The following is a 22,456-nucleotide window of genomic DNA, read 5'->3' as shown; positions in this document are numbered from 1 at the left end:
GGGGGGGAGTGTCTCAGCAAAATGCCCTGGGATGATGCTAAGACCACTGAGACCTTCATCAGGAGGATCTGGCTTTCGGATCCTGGGACTTTCTAGACACATCAGCCTATCCAGTCTCGGCAAAACATCTACTGACTCCTGAAATGAATTTATCTCCAGACACTACTTGTGCATGTTCTGGTTTCTGTGACACTGTTTTATAGGGGAGAAGATTCTCTGAACAGCCACTGTCTTATGCTAGATGGGTTTTTGGATATATTTTTTCATGAAAAACTAAGAAATTGGCATTCTGGCTCTAGAAGAGCATTTAACGTGAAACTTTTCAAACAAGTAGATCATTCCTGGAAAGGGTGTCTAAGCTAAGCTTCAGGAACTGTCAAAACAAGGACCTAACTCCAGGCCTCAACCAGCATCTGACTTTCTTTCTCCTCAACTTTCCAGAACTACTATAAATATAAAAGGAGCATAAGTATGGTAGTGAGGCATCTCTAATTCTTTATGGTCTAAAACTGCATTTTTAATCACTGAACTATTTTGCCTCAATTTTTACTTACAAATGCCAACAGATTTTGGTGATCTAGAATTTGCTTCCTAAATACACATCTTTCTTTATGTGATCTAGATGTAGGCACAAATCATGAATATTAGAATAAAAATATCCATAGGAGAGAAAGAATGTTGGTTATTGGATAGTGGATACCACAACTCTAAATCACACTTTATTTCTGAGCTGGAATTAATATTAGGGGTACAGTTTGTTGATTTCTAATGTCCTGAACAAGAAGGAGGGGGACCGTTCTCACACCAGATGCTTCCCATGCTGAGTGGGAATGTATGGAGAGTTTTTATGAGCCAGTCTGTGAAGCACACTGGGTAGTTCATGCAGAACAGTGAGCTCACGGGAAAGCAGAGCGCTGATCTTGAGGAGGCTGGAATCAGATTAGAAGACAGCAGAAGCCAAGGCTGTGCTCCCACAAGAGGACCACAAAGCCCAGAAGTGGGCAACTTTCACTTTCTGGAAATAAAAAAAAAGGGATTCCCAAAATAAGAAACACTAAAAGAGAACCAGAATTTTCTCTTCACTCTAATTGTTTAGAGCACATGACCTGATGCTCTTATATACATACCCTTAAGTGCGGTCATAAGGAAATTTCAACATCATTTTCTTCCTCCTGTTACCAACCTTTAAGAAAATGAATTGATGTCACAATGCCATTAAAAACATATAGTATAAAGTGACAGTTACAAAGGGAAGATACATAACAAGAGAGAAAGGTCTGTAAAACACATTATCTGCTTTTTAACTCCTTATTCTGTTGAAAAGTAGGCTACTAGATTTTGGAAACAAAACCACAAAGAGAATATTATCTTCTCACAGTAAGCATCGTGAGAGCATTGATTTTTTTTTTTTTTATCTTGTTTCGTAAACTTCTGTGTCTCTGCACCTAGTATAGCATTTGAAATATTTGTTGAATGAAGTTTTTGAGTTTATCTTACAGAGGGGAAAATAATATCATGAGGAAAGTATGAATCACCTATCTTTGCTTGTTTATGGGATCAAATTCTGTCTTACTTGGTTTTGTGCTGCTATAACAAAATACCTGAGACTTGGATAATTTATAAAGGATAGATATATTTCTGGAGGCTGGAAAATTCAAGTTAAGGGGCCCACATCTGATAAGGGCCTTCCTGATGCATCATTCCACAGTGGATGGCAGATGGGTAAAAGAGTGTGTGTGTGTGTGTGTGTGTGTGTGTGTGTGTGTGTGTGTGTGTGTGTGCAGAGGAGGGTATGGGGAGGAAGAAGCAATAGGGTGAGAGAAGGCCGAACTCCCTTTTCTTACAAATCCACTCCCACAGTAGTGCTGACAAAGCCTTCAAGACCTAGTCACCACTTAAAGGTCCACCTCTCAACCCTGTTGCATTAGGGATTAAGTTTCCAACACATGAACTTTGGGGGTGGATTCAAACAAGTCCCAAATGTAAGTCTAGTTTGCCTGGTGACCTCGGGAAAGCACCATAATTTTATAAGGCATTCGATGGTCCTCCTCAGATTGTCTCCTCTACCCTGAGCATACAGGATTTTTCTCTTTTCTCTGCCAGAGTCCCCATGCTGCTAGCTAAACCTAGTTTAATAATGATTACCTCCCTTAATAACTACCAGCTAGTGAGGGGAATCACTAGCTGAACTTCCTGGGGTGCTAGGCACTGTTACACACCTTTTTATTTTCAGTTTCTGTGACTTCAGATCCTTTTAGGCATAAAGGATCAACTAGGAGAGAGACACAAATATAGGATGGCAACTGCAGAGTAAAGGTTTGTTCTAGTCATATTGGGTGTGAGGACTGAGAGGCAAGAGCGAGGCAGCATATGAGGAAGGAAAGCCTCTGCAGGCAAAGAGCTGAGCACCAAAGGGTGTTTGTGACAATTCTCCAAGGTAGAGATGGTACGAAAGGGTATTCCAGGAAAAAGGAACAGCATGACACAAAGGCATAGAAAGCCATAATATGCTACAGGCCACTGAACTAATTCTGTGTTTCTAGAGGCTGGGAGTAGAGGCAGCAAGAGAGAGTTCTACTAGGTGGGTACCATGTGCTTCAAGTGCATCCTAAGGAGTCTGAAATTTATCCCATAAGTAATAAGAAACCATCCTTAGGTTGGCTTTTAATAAGAGGAATTCTGGAGTGCTAGGGCAGATGGGACAAAGTGGCTGTCAGGGAAACCAATTATGATTTCACTGAAGGGACAAGAGAAGATGTTCAGGGCTGGATAATGGTGATGGTCAAAGGGTGAGATGCAGCAAACAGATGAAGGAAATTTAGGAGCTTAACAGACCATGGGGAATTACTGATGTGAGGTAAGAAAGAAAGAGGAATACAAAATGATCCTACAGTATTTAGCTTGGGCAAGTACTGTGCGATTTGAACATTCACTGAGCAGGAAAGTGAGAGGAATGAACAGTGCCATATTGGTTTTGAATTGGGCTGTTCTATTCCACAGAGTCATTTTCCCGTAATAGCATATCCATTGATTGCATTTCAGCATTCAAGAATGATTTAACTACAGACTGTATTCTTTTAAAGGAGATTTTCTTCATTCACCAGAAAATCTAAACTGAAAATAAGTAGGTACTCAGATTTTTGTCAACAAAACAATATTTAAATATATTTTACTTTTGATTTTATCTTTGTGTGATATCTAATTGTTTTGGGACTACAAATTCATTTTGTTTTTCAGTTGAATACACTTTCTTTTTTCAGATTCTTATATGAATTCTTATATGAATTTTATGGATTCTTATATGCACTAGCATCTCAGTAGAAGTGTGAAATTATTTCCATTTACTAGGAGGAAGCAGCACAGAACATGGGCAACGTTAGTGATGATTTAAATCTTAAGTCATTGTTATTTTTGGAACTAATTCTAAATTTGACCTTCAACCCTAAATATTATTGTCAATAATACATTGAAATACATTACTTATTTTTAGGAAATAGGATTGTATATTAGTGAAAATTAGAAAAATATTTTTCTTTTGGAAGAAGTCCCTGCTTGCTTATTGTATAGAATTTATAAAGAGTTTAAGGATTATTTCCCCAACAATCTTGTGAAGTATAAGGTTCTTTTATTTAGGGAACTCCTTTTGAGAGGCGATGTGGAAACTTGCATGACCTGCGTTGTTTATGCAAAGCAGTCTACACCTCCCTGATTAGGTCAGATAACTTTTGCCTTGATCTGGGTACAGTTGCCTTATGTTAGCACTAGAAACAAACTACAGAATATATAATCAGAGATCCCTGACCACCTTCCTATTTAATGCTTTTTGGGGGGGGTTGGGGGTTCCAAGAGAATCCAGAATCCAGAAACTCAGTTGATAGAATGGAGTTGTTGCTACACATAATCTATCAGAAGAAAGAAAGCACAGTATCCCCTTAAAAACACACCAAGCTACCAAGACTGGCTACACATTATAACAAGAGCACAATGGGGCAGTCAGAGAGTAGCTCCTGGGAATTTATTTTGCATTGTAAAGAAATAAAGATAAAAACAGAGTAATCTTACATTATAGGCAAGGCCGCCTCTCCCTCTGTACCCCCACCACTGTAGTGCATTTAAAGCAGCTCCCTTGGTACTGTTTTGAAAGCAAAGTTAGAAGCTTCAGAAGGCAGATACATGTATTGGTTATTTCACAATTCTGAGGTTAATGATAAAAGGTTTCTGTACCTAAGCTTGAAGTTTTAGGAAATTTTTAAGTGCATTTTACTGTATCTGGAAAAAAAAATTAATATTCTTGACAAAATGCAATGCAGAAATGAGTCGAGACATAATCCCTTTACCTGAGAGCAAAATGACTTATTTTCCTATGGTTCAACAGAAGGCAGGAAAATAAGGCTGTGGTTTCTGAAGTCTAACCACCTACACTCTCACTGTGCCATTCTCCCCTCTGATCCAGCGCCACTCCCTTAACTTGATATCTGTTTACTTTAGAGGGGGCAGTTTTTGAGAAAGGATAATAAATATGCTGGCCCAGTGCCTCAGGAGCCATGACAAGCAAAAGCTCAAACTTGCCTGGAGATAGCCGTAGTGATATTTAAATGTGTGGGTTAATTTCTTATCCATTTTAATAACTGAATTTCTCTTCCTTTGTCCCCCCTGCCCCCCTTCTACTTCTTTGCTTTCTATTTCTGCTCTGAGGCCCTGGACACAGGACTGTCTACAGGCAATAGCTCTAGAGCATATTGAAGGACACTCTGAGAACGAATAGTTAGTTTCCTGGCATCTGGATTCCTGCTTCTTTTTGGAAATGGCACGTGTGAATGTCTTTATAAAATATTCTATGTTTATCTTCAACTTCGTGTTCTGGGTAAGTGTTTTTCTTTTAATTATCAATATTATGCAAAGAAGGGGATTCTGATATAAATATCATAAAAAAGAACAGACTCTATACTAGAGAAATAGGATGAGGAAGAAAATGTATTTTCCATTACTCGTTTGGATTATTTGTTCTTTCTTTGGTTACTTCGGCAATTAAAAATACGTCAATTAGTCAAAAAAGTGCACTTCAGGATCTGTAAGTATAAACACTGCATAAATGTTTTGATATTGTTGCAAAAACAATCAAAGGAAAAACTACCCCTTAATTAAAGGAAAATTATTTTTAGTTGTGTATCAATCAGGGCTCCTCTGTTTAAGGACTCTATGGGAAAAACAGGGTCCAATTCATCCAGAGCCTGTATCCTGATTCCCCCTTTTACATTTGGGTTTGAAACAGGTAGCTAACTGGTTGTGGGATGAGAAAGACATGAGAAGAGGGTTATTTTCAGACTCCCAAAGGGGGAAAAAAAAAATGAGTCATGAAAAACTTGAAGGGAAAACAATAAAATTATTTAATCATAAGGTTAGGCTAGTGGATATGTATAGAGATTATAAAAATCAGAATTTTGATGTGTCATCAACCTACCTTTTAAGTGGCAGGGTTTGTATTTAGCAAATTATATTTCTCTTGAAAGCCTATTGACATAGACTAGCAAGGAAGTTTTAAGTAGCATCTAACATTGGAAATGGAAAAACAAGGTGTGAAAAGGGCAGGCTGGGATGTTGGAAAGTGACCTTATCATTTTTAGCATATATAATTCAGCTTTTTTTTGTCCAAAAGTAAATTAGTGGAATAGTGCTTAAATAAGAAAAATCATGTTGTATGCTGGATTGAAAAATAGATTACATGGTACAAAGAGAATAGAATTCTGTTTTTGCTTTTGCATTTGGTTGCCTTCAGTAAGCAGCCAGCCAGTATCTATATGTTGGTAAATTTATATACTATTAAAATAATGATGAACTTTATTAAACTTAACTACATGAGTACAGCTTTATTGCATAGAATGACTTTCCATTTAATGGTCAGTAGCCCGTATGAATACAGATGACATACTGGTAAATTAAATAAAGGAGTATACGAATAAATAAAATAAAAAGAAGGTTTGTTCTTTGTACTTTCTTCTTTCCCTCAAAAAATGAACTGCTTCTGAAAATATTAAATGAAGCTCATGCACATATGTGCTTTCTAACATTGGTTCTGATAAATTTCTTCCCTTGAAATATTTAAAACATTGGGAGTAGAATATAAAGAAAGAAATGCTTATGTTCTTTGGCTTGGTTTTGTTTTTAGCTGATTATTATGGAGACCTGCCAACATTCACAAAAGATAAAATAAGCTAACTGACCCCATCACCCAATCCCAACAGCCTTGAATCCACAGCCAATCTTTCTTTATTCATGCTCATTCATTTCCCCGTCCCCTGCTATTTTGAAGCAATCTAAAATATGCCATTTCATTTATCAATATTTTGATATATATACTTGAAAGAAAATACTTCTTTAAAAAGTGTAGCCACAATATAATTATCATACTTTAAAAACTTTATAAGAATTTCCTAATCAATTATGAAATATCCATCTAGGGCTCCAATTTCCAGGTGCCTCAGAAATATTTCTGTTAGGATTCAGATCCAAGTAAGGTCCACACATTGTGACTGATTGATATGTTTCTATGTCATTTTTAGTCAATCTGTAGATTCTCCCTCCAACTCATCTTTTTTCTCCCCCCTCAAATTTTATATAGTGGTATGTGCTATTTGGCTTATTACATTTTTCTATGGTCTGAGTTTTCCTATTTGTGTACTCAAAGTGTAATTTAATATGTCTCTCTGTACTATCTGAAAGTTAATAGTTACATGAGATAGTTTCATAAGCCTTAGGTTTGGTATTTTTCTTTGCACAACTACATCATAAGTGGTAGTGTGTTCTTTCATCAGGAGGCAAACCATGTGTCACATTTCTGTAATGATGCTCAAGTGCTCCATTTTTAATTCATTGAGAGGTGAAAATTGCTGATATTCTAGTTCTATGAACTTTTCTGCATATATTAGCTGGAATACTTTCCATAAGGAGAATATTCTCATTTACTAAGAATATTTAGATTGCCAGTGGTACCCAGTATATATGTATGTATGTATGTGTGTGTGTGTGTGTGTGTGTGTGTGTGTGTGTATCAATCATACATAAGTAAATAAAAAGCAGCATAAGTACTTCTTTCTTACTCTTCATTTACCAGTTTTCAAACAATGAGTTGGCTTACTAGTATCATTCAGCAATGATGTTTGTCTTTCTTTAAGTATCCTTATGAAATGATAAGTTCCATTACAGTTCTTATCCTTTTTAATGTGTCATTTTTCCATGTTTGACCATTAGGAGCTTCTTCAAGTTGGCTTCTGAGTCTTGTTGATATGATCCTAATAACTTTGATAATTTCTTCCTTATGTGGTATATCAAGATGCTCCAAGATCATTTGCATTTTCCTGCCCTGACTTGTAATCAGTTATTTCTCCAGGAAATCCTAAGAACTGCAGTCACTGTCTTCTTTCTATGATATAGAATATATGTGGTCCTTTTAAACAAACCAACTATCAATATATTAATAACTTTATACTAATAAATTGATGGCTCCAATTTTAGTAAGATATCCCAAAGCACCCAAACCAATAACAATCTTAAATTAGAAAACAATAAAAAATATATCTTTCTTGCATAAAAGCAAGTTGGTAACTGTTGTTAATCCCCCTCCCCCCCACACACCTTATTATTAGATAATTAATTGGGAACTTGGAATAGATCTGAATTTTAAACCCAAATGATAAAGACAATCTAAGAAAGGAGTATGTCATAGGTCTGGGGTTATTTATTTAAGATTGAGGTTCAAGGTCAGTTGTAGAAGTCTGTACCATGTTGTACCCAGACACTGTCATGGCTTTTCTGGGGAGCTCTGACGATTTTATGATTACCATTATCTGTTTCTCTGATAACACAAAATATTTCTGATGCTGTAGATTTCAGTTAGATAGTTCTAACTTCCTTCAGGATCTCTTCCTGGCAGCCTGCATCTTGGATTTTATAATCTTTGTGTAAGAAATCCTGAAATGGAATCCTTCAGAAAGAAAAACTAGAGCAATGGTTTTAAAGATCATTGGTTATTCCTTAGCCAACATGTGACATCAGTATTTTAAAATCAAAATCTGAGTGTCTGAGTAGGCTGGGTATCTGAGATTAGGGAATGTTTCTATTTCTACTCTTCCCTCTACCCCCAACCCATAGCTTGCTGTTAGGATTTTATGGTCCTTCATAGGAAATTAGCAATTTGTCACATTCTTAATGTTTACTTAAGCAAAAATTTTAACAGTCCCACTGATGTGGTTTTCTTGTAGATGCCCATGGCCTTATGTTTTCAAATGCATTCTTTCTGGGGTAACTTTCAAAACTAAGTTTTTGTAAAGTGGGGCCAGATGTTGAAATATCTTTAAGATATGCATTTGGTCATTTAAACTAAACATACCAGTTTCTTTTGGGGGAGAACTTGAAATAGGTCACATAAATATGCAGGAATTTCAATTTGTTAGAATTACTAATTGAGGAGAAATATGCAAATACAAAAATCATTTCTAACCATTCATTCTAGAGTTTGCTGCAAATTAGAGAGTTTGAGGTGCTACAGATGATAGAGAAGTTATAGGTGCAAAACCTCTTTAAGTCTTTAATTAAAAACTCATGATTGGGCTGTGGAGATAGCTCAGCTGATAGAGTGCTTGCCTCATAAGCACAAGGCCCTGAGTTCGATCCCCAGTACTAAAAAAAAAAAAAGTGAAAAAAACTGATGAAATGCCCTCATTTCTTTTGCTCCTCTCAGAAAGTTCAGACCTGAGAGTACAGTAGATAATTAGACTTTCTTAGAGATTTGGGTAAACATGGAAAATGGGGCTTTCCAATGGAAAATGCAGTATAATAATGACTGGAGACAGAGAGATATGGACAGGAAAACTCTAAATGAGGCAAAATAGAGTGAGGTAGGATTACCAATCCCAAGGAGGCAAGAAGAGAAGGAGCCAAGCTGTGAAGGCAAAGGTGTTAGCAACTGAAGGAAGCCGATGCATGAGGAGACTTGGACAGAGCAGAAGACTCTGCTTGTGGCGTGAACCCAGGAACCAGCATTTCAGTGTCTATTGTGTTTTTTGTTGTGCCTGGGCCTCTAGATTGGATGTGCTGAGAATGATTAAAAATCTGGAAGCAAAGCAAACATAACTGAGATAGGGGTATATTAAAAATAATCAGACACAATTATATTTTATTCTGTCCATAGATGATGCCCCAAGACAAAGACTTAAAAGTGGCTGAAATGTGTGAACTTGGTAAAAACAGAAGTTGCCTGACATTATACATTTAGTGTTGGTTGATAACAAAAGGCATTAGAGCCCAGTGTCTGAGTACTTGACCTGAATATCACCAGATGTGCTTCTGTCCTGCTTTGTTACCTGAAATATGTTCAATGACTTTTCTATGCCCTCGTCTCTGCATTTGAAAATAAAAGATGATAATTTTTCCAGGAAGATGATAATTTTTCTTTTACAAAGAATTAGCTAAGACACAGTATGAAAGCCTAAAACCAAGATCTGACGTACAACAGTAGTTCAAAATACATTTTTTTCTGATTCCAATCGTCATATTGCTTTTTAACTTGAGAGTATTAGAATCAGGTGTGATAGTATTTTATACATAATGAGCTTTTAAAATTAAATGTGATTTTAACCCACCTCACAGGGACAGGAATCTGTAGGGATAGAGAAAATATGCCCACTCTGAGACTCCACTTTGGGTACCTGGGACCCCATATTTCCCTGCTCAAATGGCTTCAAACCTGCTACCAGGGACTGCACAAGCTACTTTCTAGGAGAGATTATGGTCTTGAAATTAACTTGCCTTTGTAGACTGAAGTATCCACATTCACTTGTGTTGGGTCCCTTGGAGCTCAAAACAGAGGAAGGAGTGTGGGTGGGAAAAGGTGTTGACTCTCCCACAACATCCAAGAAATCTGAGAATTTTAAATCAAACCTCATCCTCCAGGTCATTAAGCATACACATTTGTTAAAGTAGGAAGATAAAACACATTTTTTTCTGTGCTTACTATCTTGAGTTATAGCTTCTCCACATAGAGACCTGTGGTTTATGGACTAGTATTTGTATTCTCGCCCTAGGATCTCCAAATACATGTACAGGTCTCCATCTGTTACTTAAATGGAAGTTGTAATTTGGAAACAATGTGATAAGAACATTTCTGAATTTGCATCATTTTAAACAAAAGTTTTTCGTACCAGAGATTGACCCTCGGGGTGCTTTACCACTGACTCACTCCCCAGCTCTTTTTATTTTTTATTTTGAGACAGTGCCTCCCTAAATTGCTTAGAGTCTTGCTAAATTGCTGAGGCTTGCCTTGAACTTGTGATCTTCCTGCCTCAGCCTCCTGAGCCACTAGGATTACAGGTGTGTGCCACCACACTTGGCTGAGTTTTCATCATTTTATGTTTTGTAAAACATTTGAAAGCAAATAAAATGCTGAACATTCATATCTCTTCACATATTTTGAAGTTATAGGAATTTTAGTGATTTAGTGTTTACCCAGGACTTATTTGTTTCAGAAAGAAGGGTGGTTTATTTCTTTGCCCTAAATCTAGAGCTATTTAAAATTAGAGTTTGCAGTAGTTGTACTGATACTTTTTTTACTTAACGGATGTAGAAACTATGCATGAATGCACCCAAAATATCATGTATACTCTGTACATGACACTCATTGACACAAAAAATGTCATTCATTTAGGGCAGAAGATAAAAAAAAAAAACAAAAACATGATTGTAGAATCTGCTTGAAGATTTAAACCTCAGCGATTTAAAGGACTGGAAAGTCAGATATTATGTAAAGGATAGAAGACTATCTTAGTTCATCAGAACCACATTAGGCCACACCCGTATGTAGCAACCATTCCTCCAGCAGGAGGTCTGAGAAGAATCATAACTCATATGATTAGAAAGTGAGGCGAAGCACCTATCCTGTTCTCAATGAATAATATATCGGAATAGGGCCCATCTTCTTCAGCAAGAATAAAGAAAAATTTAGCATAAGGACTCATAAAAAATACTGTTGACATTTTTATCAGATAATGTTACCCTGAAGACTTAGAGGACAGACACACATCTCTGAAAGAAACACTTCACAGTTCTGAAGTCAATATCTGGAAATTGGTATCTACAATGTGATGTCAGAAAATAACTGCCACCCCCACCCATTAAACAGTGGTCAGAGGCCAGAAGATAAGATAAAGTTAAGTGGAAAACCAGAGGACAAGTTGAAAAAATAAATAGAAACTTTGAATAAATTAGAAACTTAATAGTAAAATAAAAATTCAATGTGGATGCCACATTAAACAAAAACAGTGATGTAGAACCTAAAATTGAGATGTTCTCAAGGGGAAAATAAAAAGGAAAGTGATAGACACACACACACACACACAAAAAAAACAGAATGGAAACCCCACACAAGTTGTTTGCCTGAAAAAGAGGACATAATAAATGGAACAAAAACAATAACCAAATTAATATATGGAAATATGTAGAATTAAAAATATACCTCATCTATAGCTGGAAAATGCCTTTTTGCCCCAATGAGAGAAGACATCTACACCTAGATAAATATCAAAAAAATGATTTGATCTAAAGGTAAAATTATTACAAAGGTCTAGATATAAAGGAAGAAGGAGGAAGAAGGGGATAAGGATAGGAGGAGGAGAAAGAAGCAGCAAACAATACATGAACAAAAGCAAAGCTTACCATAGACTTCTCTTTTGCAACACTGAATGTCAGAAGACAGTGGGGCGAGCAATGCCTGCTTAATACGTAAAGACTTTTGCATGTGAAGGAGAGACAAAGATGTCTTCAGATATTTGTATTGTAAAACTTACTAAAACATATCCCAAATGATTAAGGTATGAACTAAAAGTAGGTAAACATGGGAAAATCATGCTAACAATGGTCTTTTCTAAATAGCAGTATTTTTATTATGGAGTGTAAATTTAGAAAATAGTTTTCAAAGGGAAGAGATATCATCGGAAAAAAAATAACAATTTAGTGACAACTACTGAAGCTTAACCCAAGGACAAATATAGCACTTACTAGGTTCTGTGGAGTAAATACTGTTAGACATACCTAGTAGTAAGCACAAACACTCTTAATCTAATTTTATACATTTCTCAGTGTTTGATGGCTCAAGAAGGAAAAGAAAAACAGGGATACAGAATATATAAAGGATATAATGAACAAGGTATATTTAATAGATTTCTAAAAGTGTTTATGCCCTCTTGAAACTTTATTATCTTTTCTAGTATTTTTGGATATTTAGAAATTGGTGGAGAAAATGCAAAAACTTTTCACAAGTAGCAATTTTACATTCTGAATTCTACCACCAGAATGCAGTTGAACTAGACTTTTAAATAATAGATGTTCAGTAAAAGAAGGAAACTAAAAATTAATAACCATAGTAATAGCATCAGCAGCAGCAGCAGCAGCACTGTCCTAATATAGTAGAGCAGTCAGGATCCTTGCTTCCTAGAGTCATGGAGTCACTTTAGTGTTTTGAAGTTATCGTACATACAAATCTCATAGTTATCCAGTTGGATATTATAGGAAGAGTCATCTTATGCTTATCATTTGGTTCCTTTCAGACCAATAATGATATAGCTCACGATCCACTCCTTTGCATGGCATATAGCACTATATATTTTCTTCCATTTTTAGCATCCTCCAAACACACTTTGATAAACACTCAAATCAAAAGATAGAAGTGGGAGGGATGATTGGAGGACACATTATGAGAGAAGAGGATGAATCCGCATTCTACAATTTGTCCTTAGCGGTGTTAGTGGAGAGCAAGACCCATCCCTCATATTAGGCCACAATTCTATTGGATTAAGATTCCATTTTTATAACCTCATATAATCTTAGTTATCCTCTAAAACTCCTATCTCCAAATGCAGTCTCCCTAAAATTTAGGGCTTCAACGTAAGAACTTTGAGGGATACAAATCAGTCCATTGCATATCCATAATAAACACCAAAGTTGCCTAACTTCTTAGGATGTTGATTCAGACCAACTATATTCTAATTACATAAAGAGCAACATGTCCTGTGAGAGCTGAGTGAAATCCACAAGGATTCTCCTCATAGAGAAACCTGAAGCAGGACAAAAGGTAGGCTGATTTAGTGCTACAGAGTCACTGATGGCAGACCAGAGTCCAAAGTATTAACCCCCTTCCTTTCACAATCTACCAATAGAAAGTAGGATACAGCTAGATACTTCTTTCTTAATTCATACTTTAAGTTGTTTAAATCAGTATGAAAAACCAAGGGACAAACCCTGAAGGCCAAACTATGGAAAGGACTCAAAGAACCATTATGATGCTCAATCTTCAAAGAGGAAAATGAAATAATTTACTATTAATCATGATTCTAGAATGATCACATTTGATAAAAAAATTAATTTTAAAGTCAATCAAAACATTTGTGAATAATTTTGTGGCATTTAGACTGTGATCTTTATATGTGAATTTCTCCAAATCAGATGAGAATGATGTATTTCTTTTTATTTTAAAAATAAAGTTTGAAAGAGAGAGAGAGAGGGATATAAATGAAAGTTTATCCAATTTCAAAATCTCAAAGAATTTTGTTTAATTGTGAAGATTGAAGTTGGGCAAAATATTCGAGACTTCTGAAATCATTTGATATTCCTTCTTTTCCATATTGATGTCACAGACAATGTTCAGTGACTGAGAAGACTAAACGTTGTTACTTGATTGGCATATTTGGTTGATTTAATAAGATTTATGTATAGTTTAATTTCTAACTACTTCACCAAAGGGAAGTAAATAGTAACACAAACAAAAAGAGTGGGTATTTTAAAAAACCTACTCTGTAAGGTTCTTAAAGTTTCCTCTTTGACACCTTAGTAAATACCAGTAAGCATTCTGATCACAATTAGCTGTTAGGATAATTAATATTAATTTTAGTCAAAGCTAAGAGCTAGAGAGACTATCAGGGCAATCCATGTAAGTCTACTTGTGAAAGAAGAAAAATATCAGTTAGCAAATCAAATAAAAGAAACAAATCCACTGGTTTAAAATTACTGAAAATCTCAGAGGGTTTCATTATCTTTTGACAAAATTTTCGCACAGATTTATTAGCAAAGAACTGCTAAAAAAGATAATGAGCACTTATCTCCATTTGCAAATGAAATTAGAATTTTGTGGAAGGTGGTTGGGCATGAAGAAGTAAGGGAGATTTTTTTAAGCTCCAAAGCTATTTTTGTTTTTCAATTGTTTGTACTTTAGTGTGTGTATAAAATAATTACATTGCGTAGGTTATTTGGTGAATGATAAAGAACTTTGCCTTTCAATCTCATTGGAATGATTGCAATTATTTTATAGGAGTTGAAGCATGCAGTAGGGGTGAATTGGTTAAGACTTGCATTGAAGTTTTATGATGTGATTGTTATCTCTCAGGATTTCAGTTTCTTTAACCAAAATGAAGAATTTGGATGATTTTCGAGGTCTTTTAGGGAGCACAGATTCCATGACTATTCAGCTGCTCATTGCACTTCTACTTGGTAACAAGGCCTCTGACTTCACTTCCATTGCAAACTTAATGAGAAACCATTAATAGTGCTGCTGAGTGTTCCAGGCATATGGCTCACTCATGCATAAAAACAAGGATGCTCCAAGGTCAATGCATTTTGGAGAACTCAGATGTTTCTTTGTCAGAGCTCAGAAAGGTTGGAAAGTCTAGAAAGTCCTCCAAGTCTGGTATGTTACCAGGCTACTCTCAACATATCTATCTAATAATAAATCTTTGGGTTTTTTGAAGCCACTATGTGTATGCGTGTGTGTGTGTGTGTGTGTGTGTGTGTGTTTTAAAACCCTGAAAGACAAGGGTTTTCCGTAACACTAAAATAAAATGTGTTTCCCATTTTATGTGTTGGCTTTTCTCCAAATTAAATAATCTGGTAAAGTCATTAAAGGAATTTAAGACTTTAAGTACTGTTCTCCATTGTTCCTTCTCTCTGGGTAAGCTTATTTTTTAAAAGTTTATTTAGGTTCAAAAAGTATTGGTTGATATACAACCTTGTTACTTAACTGAACGTTTTGTCAAATGTTCTACTGTTTCCTTTTGATTCCAACTTCAACCTCCCTCTTGAATCTTGAATGAATATTTGGTAATTGGTTATTCCTTCTTCCTTGATCTAAGATAGCTTCTCAGTGACAAACCCAAGGGCACAATAAGGATCTTTTACATTCAAACTGTTGTGACTTACCCTTTTGTGTGCAATTATCTAACAAAAATACATTATTAGAATAAAATCATAGAAAATACTTTTTCTCCTGTTAGTAGAGATGACTTCTTGTCTATAGATTATAAATGGACTATGAATAAGAAGCAGAGGTATTCTTGTCAAACTTGTGAATTATAATACTTTAGCAATTACCTATGCATGAATATGCCTTAGTTGTGTCTGTCAGACTGTAATGTACAGTTAATGACAAACTATTGCAACCAGAAGGATGGGGTGTATGGAAATAGTATTTCGTTTTATCTTAATTGTTCTCTAACATTCTTTGTTTCTTTTCTGCAGCTATGTGGTATGCTGATCCTGGCAGTAGCAATATGGATACGAGTAAGCAAAGCTAATAAAGAGGTAAACATAAAATAATCTACTCTGCCCTGCAGTTTCTCTTATAATGATGAAAGCAATGACAATTTTTATAATAATAAATATTTCTGAAGTCTTTTCTTAACTGCCTCATGTAATCATACCGATAATTTAAGTTTGTAATTCAATCAAAATCACTTACTATGTGCATGGGACACAGTAAGTAATCACTGTGCATAGAACAACCTTCTGGAGAGTGGAAGAGGTATTATCCCACAACTAGGAAGAGTTCAATGGAACTGAAGGTAGGAAGGGGCCAATGTGGAAATTTGATTCCTTCTCTGTTGTTTAAGGCTGGTCTGACACAGCTTGAGGATATAGACCATGTTTCCTGCCCACCCAGAAGAACAATTTTTATGGCACCAGGTACCGACAATAATTTAGCTGATCCCAAGGTGCTTGGCCCCAAAGGAAAGAACATGAGATGTTCCTCAGAGAAGAATGTGCATCAGTGTCGTAAAGGTAGTAGACCTGTCGCAACTAGCATTGAGGGCAACCCCTTATGACAACAGGGAGCTGATCATGCTAGTGCAACTCAGCAGGTAGCTGGGAGGAAGCCCACCTTCTTGCTATCTACACAAGATCAAAATGACCCCTTCCCACCACTGCAAGCCTTTCCATCCCTGGGACAAAGCTCTTACTAACATTTCCACAGGTTTGAAGGAAGTTTAGTTCTGAGTATTGATTCTGGCTCCAGTCTTTGGACTCCACATGAGTTATTTCTGCTTCATACCATAGAGTCACAATGTGGAAGGAGGAGGCAGGGACTCAGTGTGTGGGCAGGTGGTTTATCAATATAATGCTTATAACCCCCCCTCCCATGTAGTGCTTATAATGCTACCCTGGCACTATCTCCAGGTTCCTCTGCTTCCATTATTTTCTTTCCCTTCTCTTGTCAGGAGTAACCTTTTTCCTCAAATTATTATTCTTACTCCATGCAGAGCAGTTGAATTGTTCTTGTTTTTTTATGCTCTTGTCACTATTCAGGATTGCATTGTCTTTTCAAAAGTCTTCCTTTTAAGAGGAAATTTGATGTCTATTTGATAACTACAAAGGTAGTATGAAGCCAGTAATGAAGACAATGCATTTTCTATTAGAATTTACTACAGTGGGGCAGCTGAATGTCTTTGGCCACAGCCTGGTGGAGAAAAGATTTAAAAGCAAATGAACATCTGTTTTGCTTCCTTTCCTAAAGTGGTTGGCTTTCTGGAAATTTATTTATTTTTTTCCTCTTTCTCTTTTTCTTTTGTAATTTTCTTTCTACCCCTAGAGAATCTAGAGAATCATCACGGCAATTAGCTGCTTGCACATTCTGGGCCTTGCCCTGGTAAAGAAACTGGACTGGGGGCAGGGCAGCAAGTAGTTAGTAACTCCCTAATTTATCAGTTTCATTTATTATTTATTCAGATAAATGCGACTCTGACTGCCTAATGGCCTGGGGATCTGATGTTTGGGTCCAAAGAGAGTGCTAGAAAGTGTGTAGAACCTGTCTGACTTCGGAGCTCATAATTGGGCACAGAGACTAAAAGCCACAGCTTCGAGGGTGCTTTTGGTATTTTAAAGATGTGTGTGCAGTCTGCATTCTATTGTATTTCATTTTCTTATTTCTGGTTGATAGTCGATTTCTCCCAAGTGTTTCTGGTAAACAAACGTGGTGTTTAGTCTGTTAAGGAATGGCACACATTGAACATATTAAAGGAGCACTGTTGTCCTTGAGAGGGTGTGACTCCACATCTGGGGATGAGAATGAACTAATGGGGCTTGACAGCATCTTTAGTTACATTTTGACTCTTATGCTGTCAGCCTCTTATCCTGAAGGAAAGTCTCAATCTGCCAGGACAACGTTAACCAGCCTGACATGTGAAACTGTTGATTTGCATTTATATGAAGTCAGTGACAACCAATCAGGACTGAGAGAAGAGTTGATTTATTACTAGAAAAACAGAGGTAGCATTTTAAGAAAACATGGGCGTAAAATGAAAAAGGAGGTTGTCATGGAGGTGACATCTCTTTCTGCTAAAGTGTCTCAGAGTGACCCTGTTTTCTCAGGATAAATTTTGCACCTTGAGGCAAAGCCTGTGGGCAGCCATCTTGTCCCAGCAGATACTTTCTAGTCCACAGAGGACATCCAAATCCTTCTCTTTCAGGCCCAGCCATCCTACTTCCTGTAGAAAGTCTCCCCTTGTCTTAAGATACATATAGACTCAGTGTTCATCCAAGACAGCTTTTAAAACCCTGCTGTGTCTCTGCGGGAGCAAACATCTGAACTTGTTTCTATTTCATTCTTCCTAACAATAGCCACTTGTTGGGCTGGACTTGGAACAGGGACTTCTAGGCAGTCAACACACTGGTTTCTGCTCAATCCCTAGCTGTGGGTCACTGGGCTTGGTCTGTCTCACAGAATGCCCAGTACAGGTGCTGGCTGCACTGCCCAGGCTCCTGTGTAGGTATTTGGTCTATTCTTTCTAAGTCTGGGCTATGTATCCTAAGTTCTAATGACCCAGTTAGGAAGTCTCCAGCCCTCCGGGTACCTTAGATTTGCCTGTACTGGTGCAATGTTCTGGTGAGCAATATTTGATGGTGAACTGATGGAGCTTTTTTTTTCCTCCTTATGATTGCTTTTTTGTACCATCTATTTTGACCCAGATGTCATGCCTGTTTATTAACAATAATGATTTCCTAGCTACAATTATAAAAATAAAACGAACAGAAAACCCCCCAAACAGAAATCTTTAGGACATAACCAAACTTTCAAAATATGTAAATTGAAACATTATCTGTAAGCATAGACTTTTGGAGACAGGAGTCTTTGGAAATTACAGACCTGACCCACTTCCCTTTTATAAATGGAAAACTGGGCCCAATGGGTTAATCGGCTATCCTAGCTAGGATTACAAACTTAGTTACTTAACTAACAAGTAATACAAGACAAGAATACAGATCTTCACTGTGCTGCTGGGTGAACTGAATTATGGCAGATGGGTATCCCACCTATCTTGAAGGGCCCTCGGATCTTTTCCTCTCATCTGATGACTTAACAGTACATAAAATAGTGTTTCTGGAATATGCCTTCTGGGAACAAGATAGAATTGATATGGATATTAGGAACTGTTCTTATTTTTTATCAAGATGCAAAGCATTTTTATTAACCTGTAAAATGTCCCTCATCTCCCCTTCAGTCAATTCCTGTCTCCTTACTTCTTTGCTCAAAGGAATACACTGTTCTGATTTTTATTGCCATGGTTTTGCTTGGTTTTGAACTCTGTATATATGGAATCAAACAGTATTTACTCATATTACAGGTTTTTTTCCTGCTCAACATAATGAGTCTGAGATTCATTCCTATTGTGTATATCAGTGATTTGAAGAACTTGGTCTTTTTTAATTAAAATAATTAAATTCCCATAAACACATGCTTTATATTCCACTTTATGTATAAATGCAAAATATGTGAATTAAAGATCAAATCAAGAAGAGTGAAAGCTGTTCTTCTGAACTTTTAAAAACGGTTTTTAAACAGTCTTACATTTCTTCCACCCGACTTTTAACATGTATTAGAAAAAGATAAGGTTGGAAACATTATTCAGGGAAAGTGGCAGCTTAATAAAACATAGGAGGGCTGATTTTTGTTAGTTTAGATCATGGAAGTGTATCAAGGTCCCCCAAACAGGGTCTTGTACAGAGTTGGTACTCAATGGATATTTACTGAATGAGCACAAACACTGAGGAAGGGAATTTCTGTCGCTAATATCTCTTTTTTAAATTTCCAGATTGTCAATTCTGGGGACACTGAGGTTAGCTCCAATGCTTCTGTGAATATCTTGATTGCTGTAGGTGCCATCATCATGATTCTGGGTTTCCTGGGATGTTATGGTGCCATAAAAGAGAATCGCTGCATGCTTCTTTCGGTGAGTTCTCCAGACAAATCCCATTCCAACCCCCAGATTCTTGAGGTTGATCTCCTGTCCCCATTCTCTGTCAAAAAGACTTGCCAAGATTGATGCAACTTTAACTTCTGTTTTGAGGATTTGATTGTAGACAAGAATGCTGTTTAGATTTGGTTTAGCCTGGTTTAGATTAGAGGATGTTCTGAGAGGGTCATATTTTAATTATCCATCTGTTCATTCATTCACTGTTTATTCATGTAACATGATTGCATAGCTCTATGTGCCAGATAATGTGCTAAATGATACATAAGATCTAAGGATAATTAAAACCCACCAGGGAAGATTAGTAAGTAAACAAATAGCTCTAGTGGGAGTGGCCCCAGAGGAGAAGGGCCAGGATAGAAGAGGGAGCTTTCTGGCCAGGGGCAGAGGTGAATTAGGTGTCTGTATGGTGAGAGGGTAATGATGTCTCTGGGAAGTCAGCCTGGCAGTCTAGGGCTGGCATGTTTGGGTAACTGAAAGGCTTTGGGTGTGGCTGGGGAGTAACAGAGGCTATTTTCAGTCAAAAATAGGAGAGTATGAGTGTGGAGTGTGGCCAAATCTTGAAGTGTCCACATGCCATGCTAAGAAAATCTTGAGGGAATCAACTTTGCCACTTAGAAAATTCCAAGGAAGGTAGACTGCGTTGTGATAACCCGTAGGCAGTCACTTTTGTGTGTGTGTGTGTGTGTGTGTGTGTGTGTACTTAGGGTTGAACCCAGGGATGCTTGCTATCTCACTCAGCCACCTCTCCAACCGTTTATATATATATTTTTTATTTTGAGACAGGGTCTTGCTAAATTTCTGAGGCTGACCTCAAACTTGCCATCCCCTGCATCAGCCTCCCAAGTCACTGTGATCATAGGCATGTGCCACCACACCTGGCTAAGCATTCACTTTAAACACATACAGTAGAAAATAATAAATGGGTATGGTAAAAAATTTAGAAGAAATCAATTGATTTTCAGATATAAATGTGATATAAGCATTTATCAGAGCTAATTTAAAGTTGTTTCTCGGGACTCCCCCAAGCAGCCCAGCCCCCTCCGGCGGAAAGCGCCGCTCTAAGCTAGCTTCCCGGGGCAGACCGCCCAGTGAGAGCCTCTCGACGCAGAGCCAGCCACAAGTCCCCAAGCCAGTGGAGACATTCGACACGCAAGCAGCTTCTGGGACCAGGGCTGGGCAGCCAGAGACCTCTCCAGGCAGCACTGTCCCCCTCCAGCTGCAGGCTTTTTCCATGGGGCGATCCAAGATGGTGGACTACAGGGTGACTGCATCTCCAGTCACCCCAGAACCCAGGATTCAAGAAGGGGAGGCATTGAGAGACTCGGACTAAGATAGAACCACGGGAGCCAGCCACAAGTCCCCAAGCCAGCGGAGACATTCAACACGTAAGCGGCTTCTGGGACCAGGGCTGGGCAGCCAGAGACCTCTCCAGGCAGCATTGTCCCCCTCCAGCTGCAGGCTTTTTCCACGGGGCGATCCAAGATGGCGGACTAGAGGGTGACTGCATCTCCAGTCGCCCCAGAACCCAGGATTCAAGAAGGGGAGGCATTGAGAGACTCGGACTAAGATAGAACCACGGGGTGAGTCTCCCCCACCCAGCGAAGCTCAGCTGGGCGGCAGGCCCGGATTCGAGTGGCTTATTAGAGTGGGACAGGGCGATAGCGTCTCCCCCAGGCAGCTCTGTGCAATCTGGCAGTGGGCTCCTCCCACAGGGACAGATCCTCCAGCCTCTCGAAACAGGCCCCCCAGTGAGAGCCCTTCTGCACAGAAGCAGCGCGGCCAGCTCCAGCTCGCCCCGGCCAGCTCTGGCCCGCCCCGCTGCCAGCTCCGGCCTGCCCGCAGGTTGCTTCAGTGACCAGCACAGGGCGCCAGGGACTGCCCCAAGTAGCCCAGCCCCACTCCGGCGGGAAGTGCCTCTCTAGGCTAGCTTCTCGGGGCAAACCGCCCAGTGAGAGCCTGTCTACACAGAGCCAGCCACAAGTAACCAAGCCAGTGGAGACCTCCGACCTACAACCAGACTCTGGGACCAGGGCTGGGCAACAAGAGACCTCTCCAGGTCTCTCTCCCTGAAACCAGTAGCGGGCTAGGGGCAGTGTTCTTCGGAAGCACTGCGTTATCAAATTAATCCAAGACTTCTGGCTACTGAAGGCTGGTAGGTGATACGCTGGAAATCTACAGGGTCACTATAAGCCAATAGAGGAAATCTACAATATCACAGAGTCCCATTGACATCTGACCAATATGAGAAAACAAGGGAAGAAAATGTCCGAAACTAACCTAGATACTATATCAATAAAACCCAATGACAGCACAGCAGAAAAAATGTCAGAAAGGGAGTTCAGAATGTACATAATTAAAACAATCAGGGAAGCAAACGAGGAGATGAAAAACAAATGCAGGCATTAAATGAACGCACTAATCAACAGTTAAAAGAGCAAATAAGGGAAGCAAAAGAGCATTTCAATAAGGAGCTAGAGATACTGAAAAAAAACCAAATGGAAATCCTTGAAATGAAGGAAACAATAAACCAAGTTAAAAACGCCATAGAAAGCATAAACAATAGGATAGATCACCTGGAAGACAGAACCTCAGATATTGAACAAAATATTTAATCTTGAAAACAAGGTTGACCAAACAGAGAAGATGGTAAGAAATCATGAACAGAATCTACAAGAATTATGGGATATCATGAAGAGGCCAAATTTAAGAATTATTGAGGTTGAGGAAGGCTTAGAGAAACAAACCAAAGGAATGAACAATCTATTCAATGAAATAATATCAGAAAATTTCCCAAATCTGAAGAATGAAATGGAAAACCAAGTACAAGAAGCTTATAGGACTCCAAATATGCAAAATTACAACAGACCTACACCAAGGCACATTATTATGAA

The 22,456-nt window shown here is 38.0% G+C and overlaps 1 protein-coding gene and 1 long non-coding RNA gene across 3 annotated transcripts in view; one reads left to right on the top strand and one right to left on the bottom strand.

Annotated features, from left to right (window-relative positions):
- LOC306661965 overlaps positions 1-4,132 on the bottom strand; it is a 42,152-nt gene extending 38,020 nt beyond the window's left edge. For both annotated transcript variants that reach the window (XR_013764018.1, XR_013764019.1), the window contains exon 1: positions 4,063-4,132. This is a non-coding gene — a long non-coding RNA (uncharacterized lncRNA). The remainder of the gene's footprint in view (positions 1-4,062) is intronic.
- A 293-nt stretch (positions 4,133-4,425) lies between these two features.
- The window catches only part of TSPAN8 (tetraspanin 8), a 36,080-nt gene continuing 18,049 nt past the window's right edge, over positions 4,426-22,456 (top strand). The window contains exons 1-3 of the mRNA XM_079141331.1: positions 4,426-4,864; positions 15,556-15,618; positions 19,404-19,541. Coding sequence (XP_078997457.1) covers positions 4,805-4,864; positions 15,556-15,618; positions 19,404-19,541 — 261 coding nt within the window. The 5' untranslated portion in view covers positions 4,426-4,804. The remainder of the gene's footprint in view (positions 4,865-15,555; positions 15,619-19,403; positions 19,542-22,456) is intronic.

Source organism: Sciurus vulgaris (assembly GCF_902686455.1).
Source record: "Sciurus vulgaris genome assembly, chromosome: 5".
Classification (NCBI taxonomy): Eukaryota; Metazoa; Chordata; class Mammalia; order Rodentia; family Sciuridae; genus Sciurus; species Sciurus vulgaris.
The sequence above is the reverse complement of the archived record's forward strand: the minus strand, read 5'-3'. Positions and strand labels throughout refer to the sequence as shown.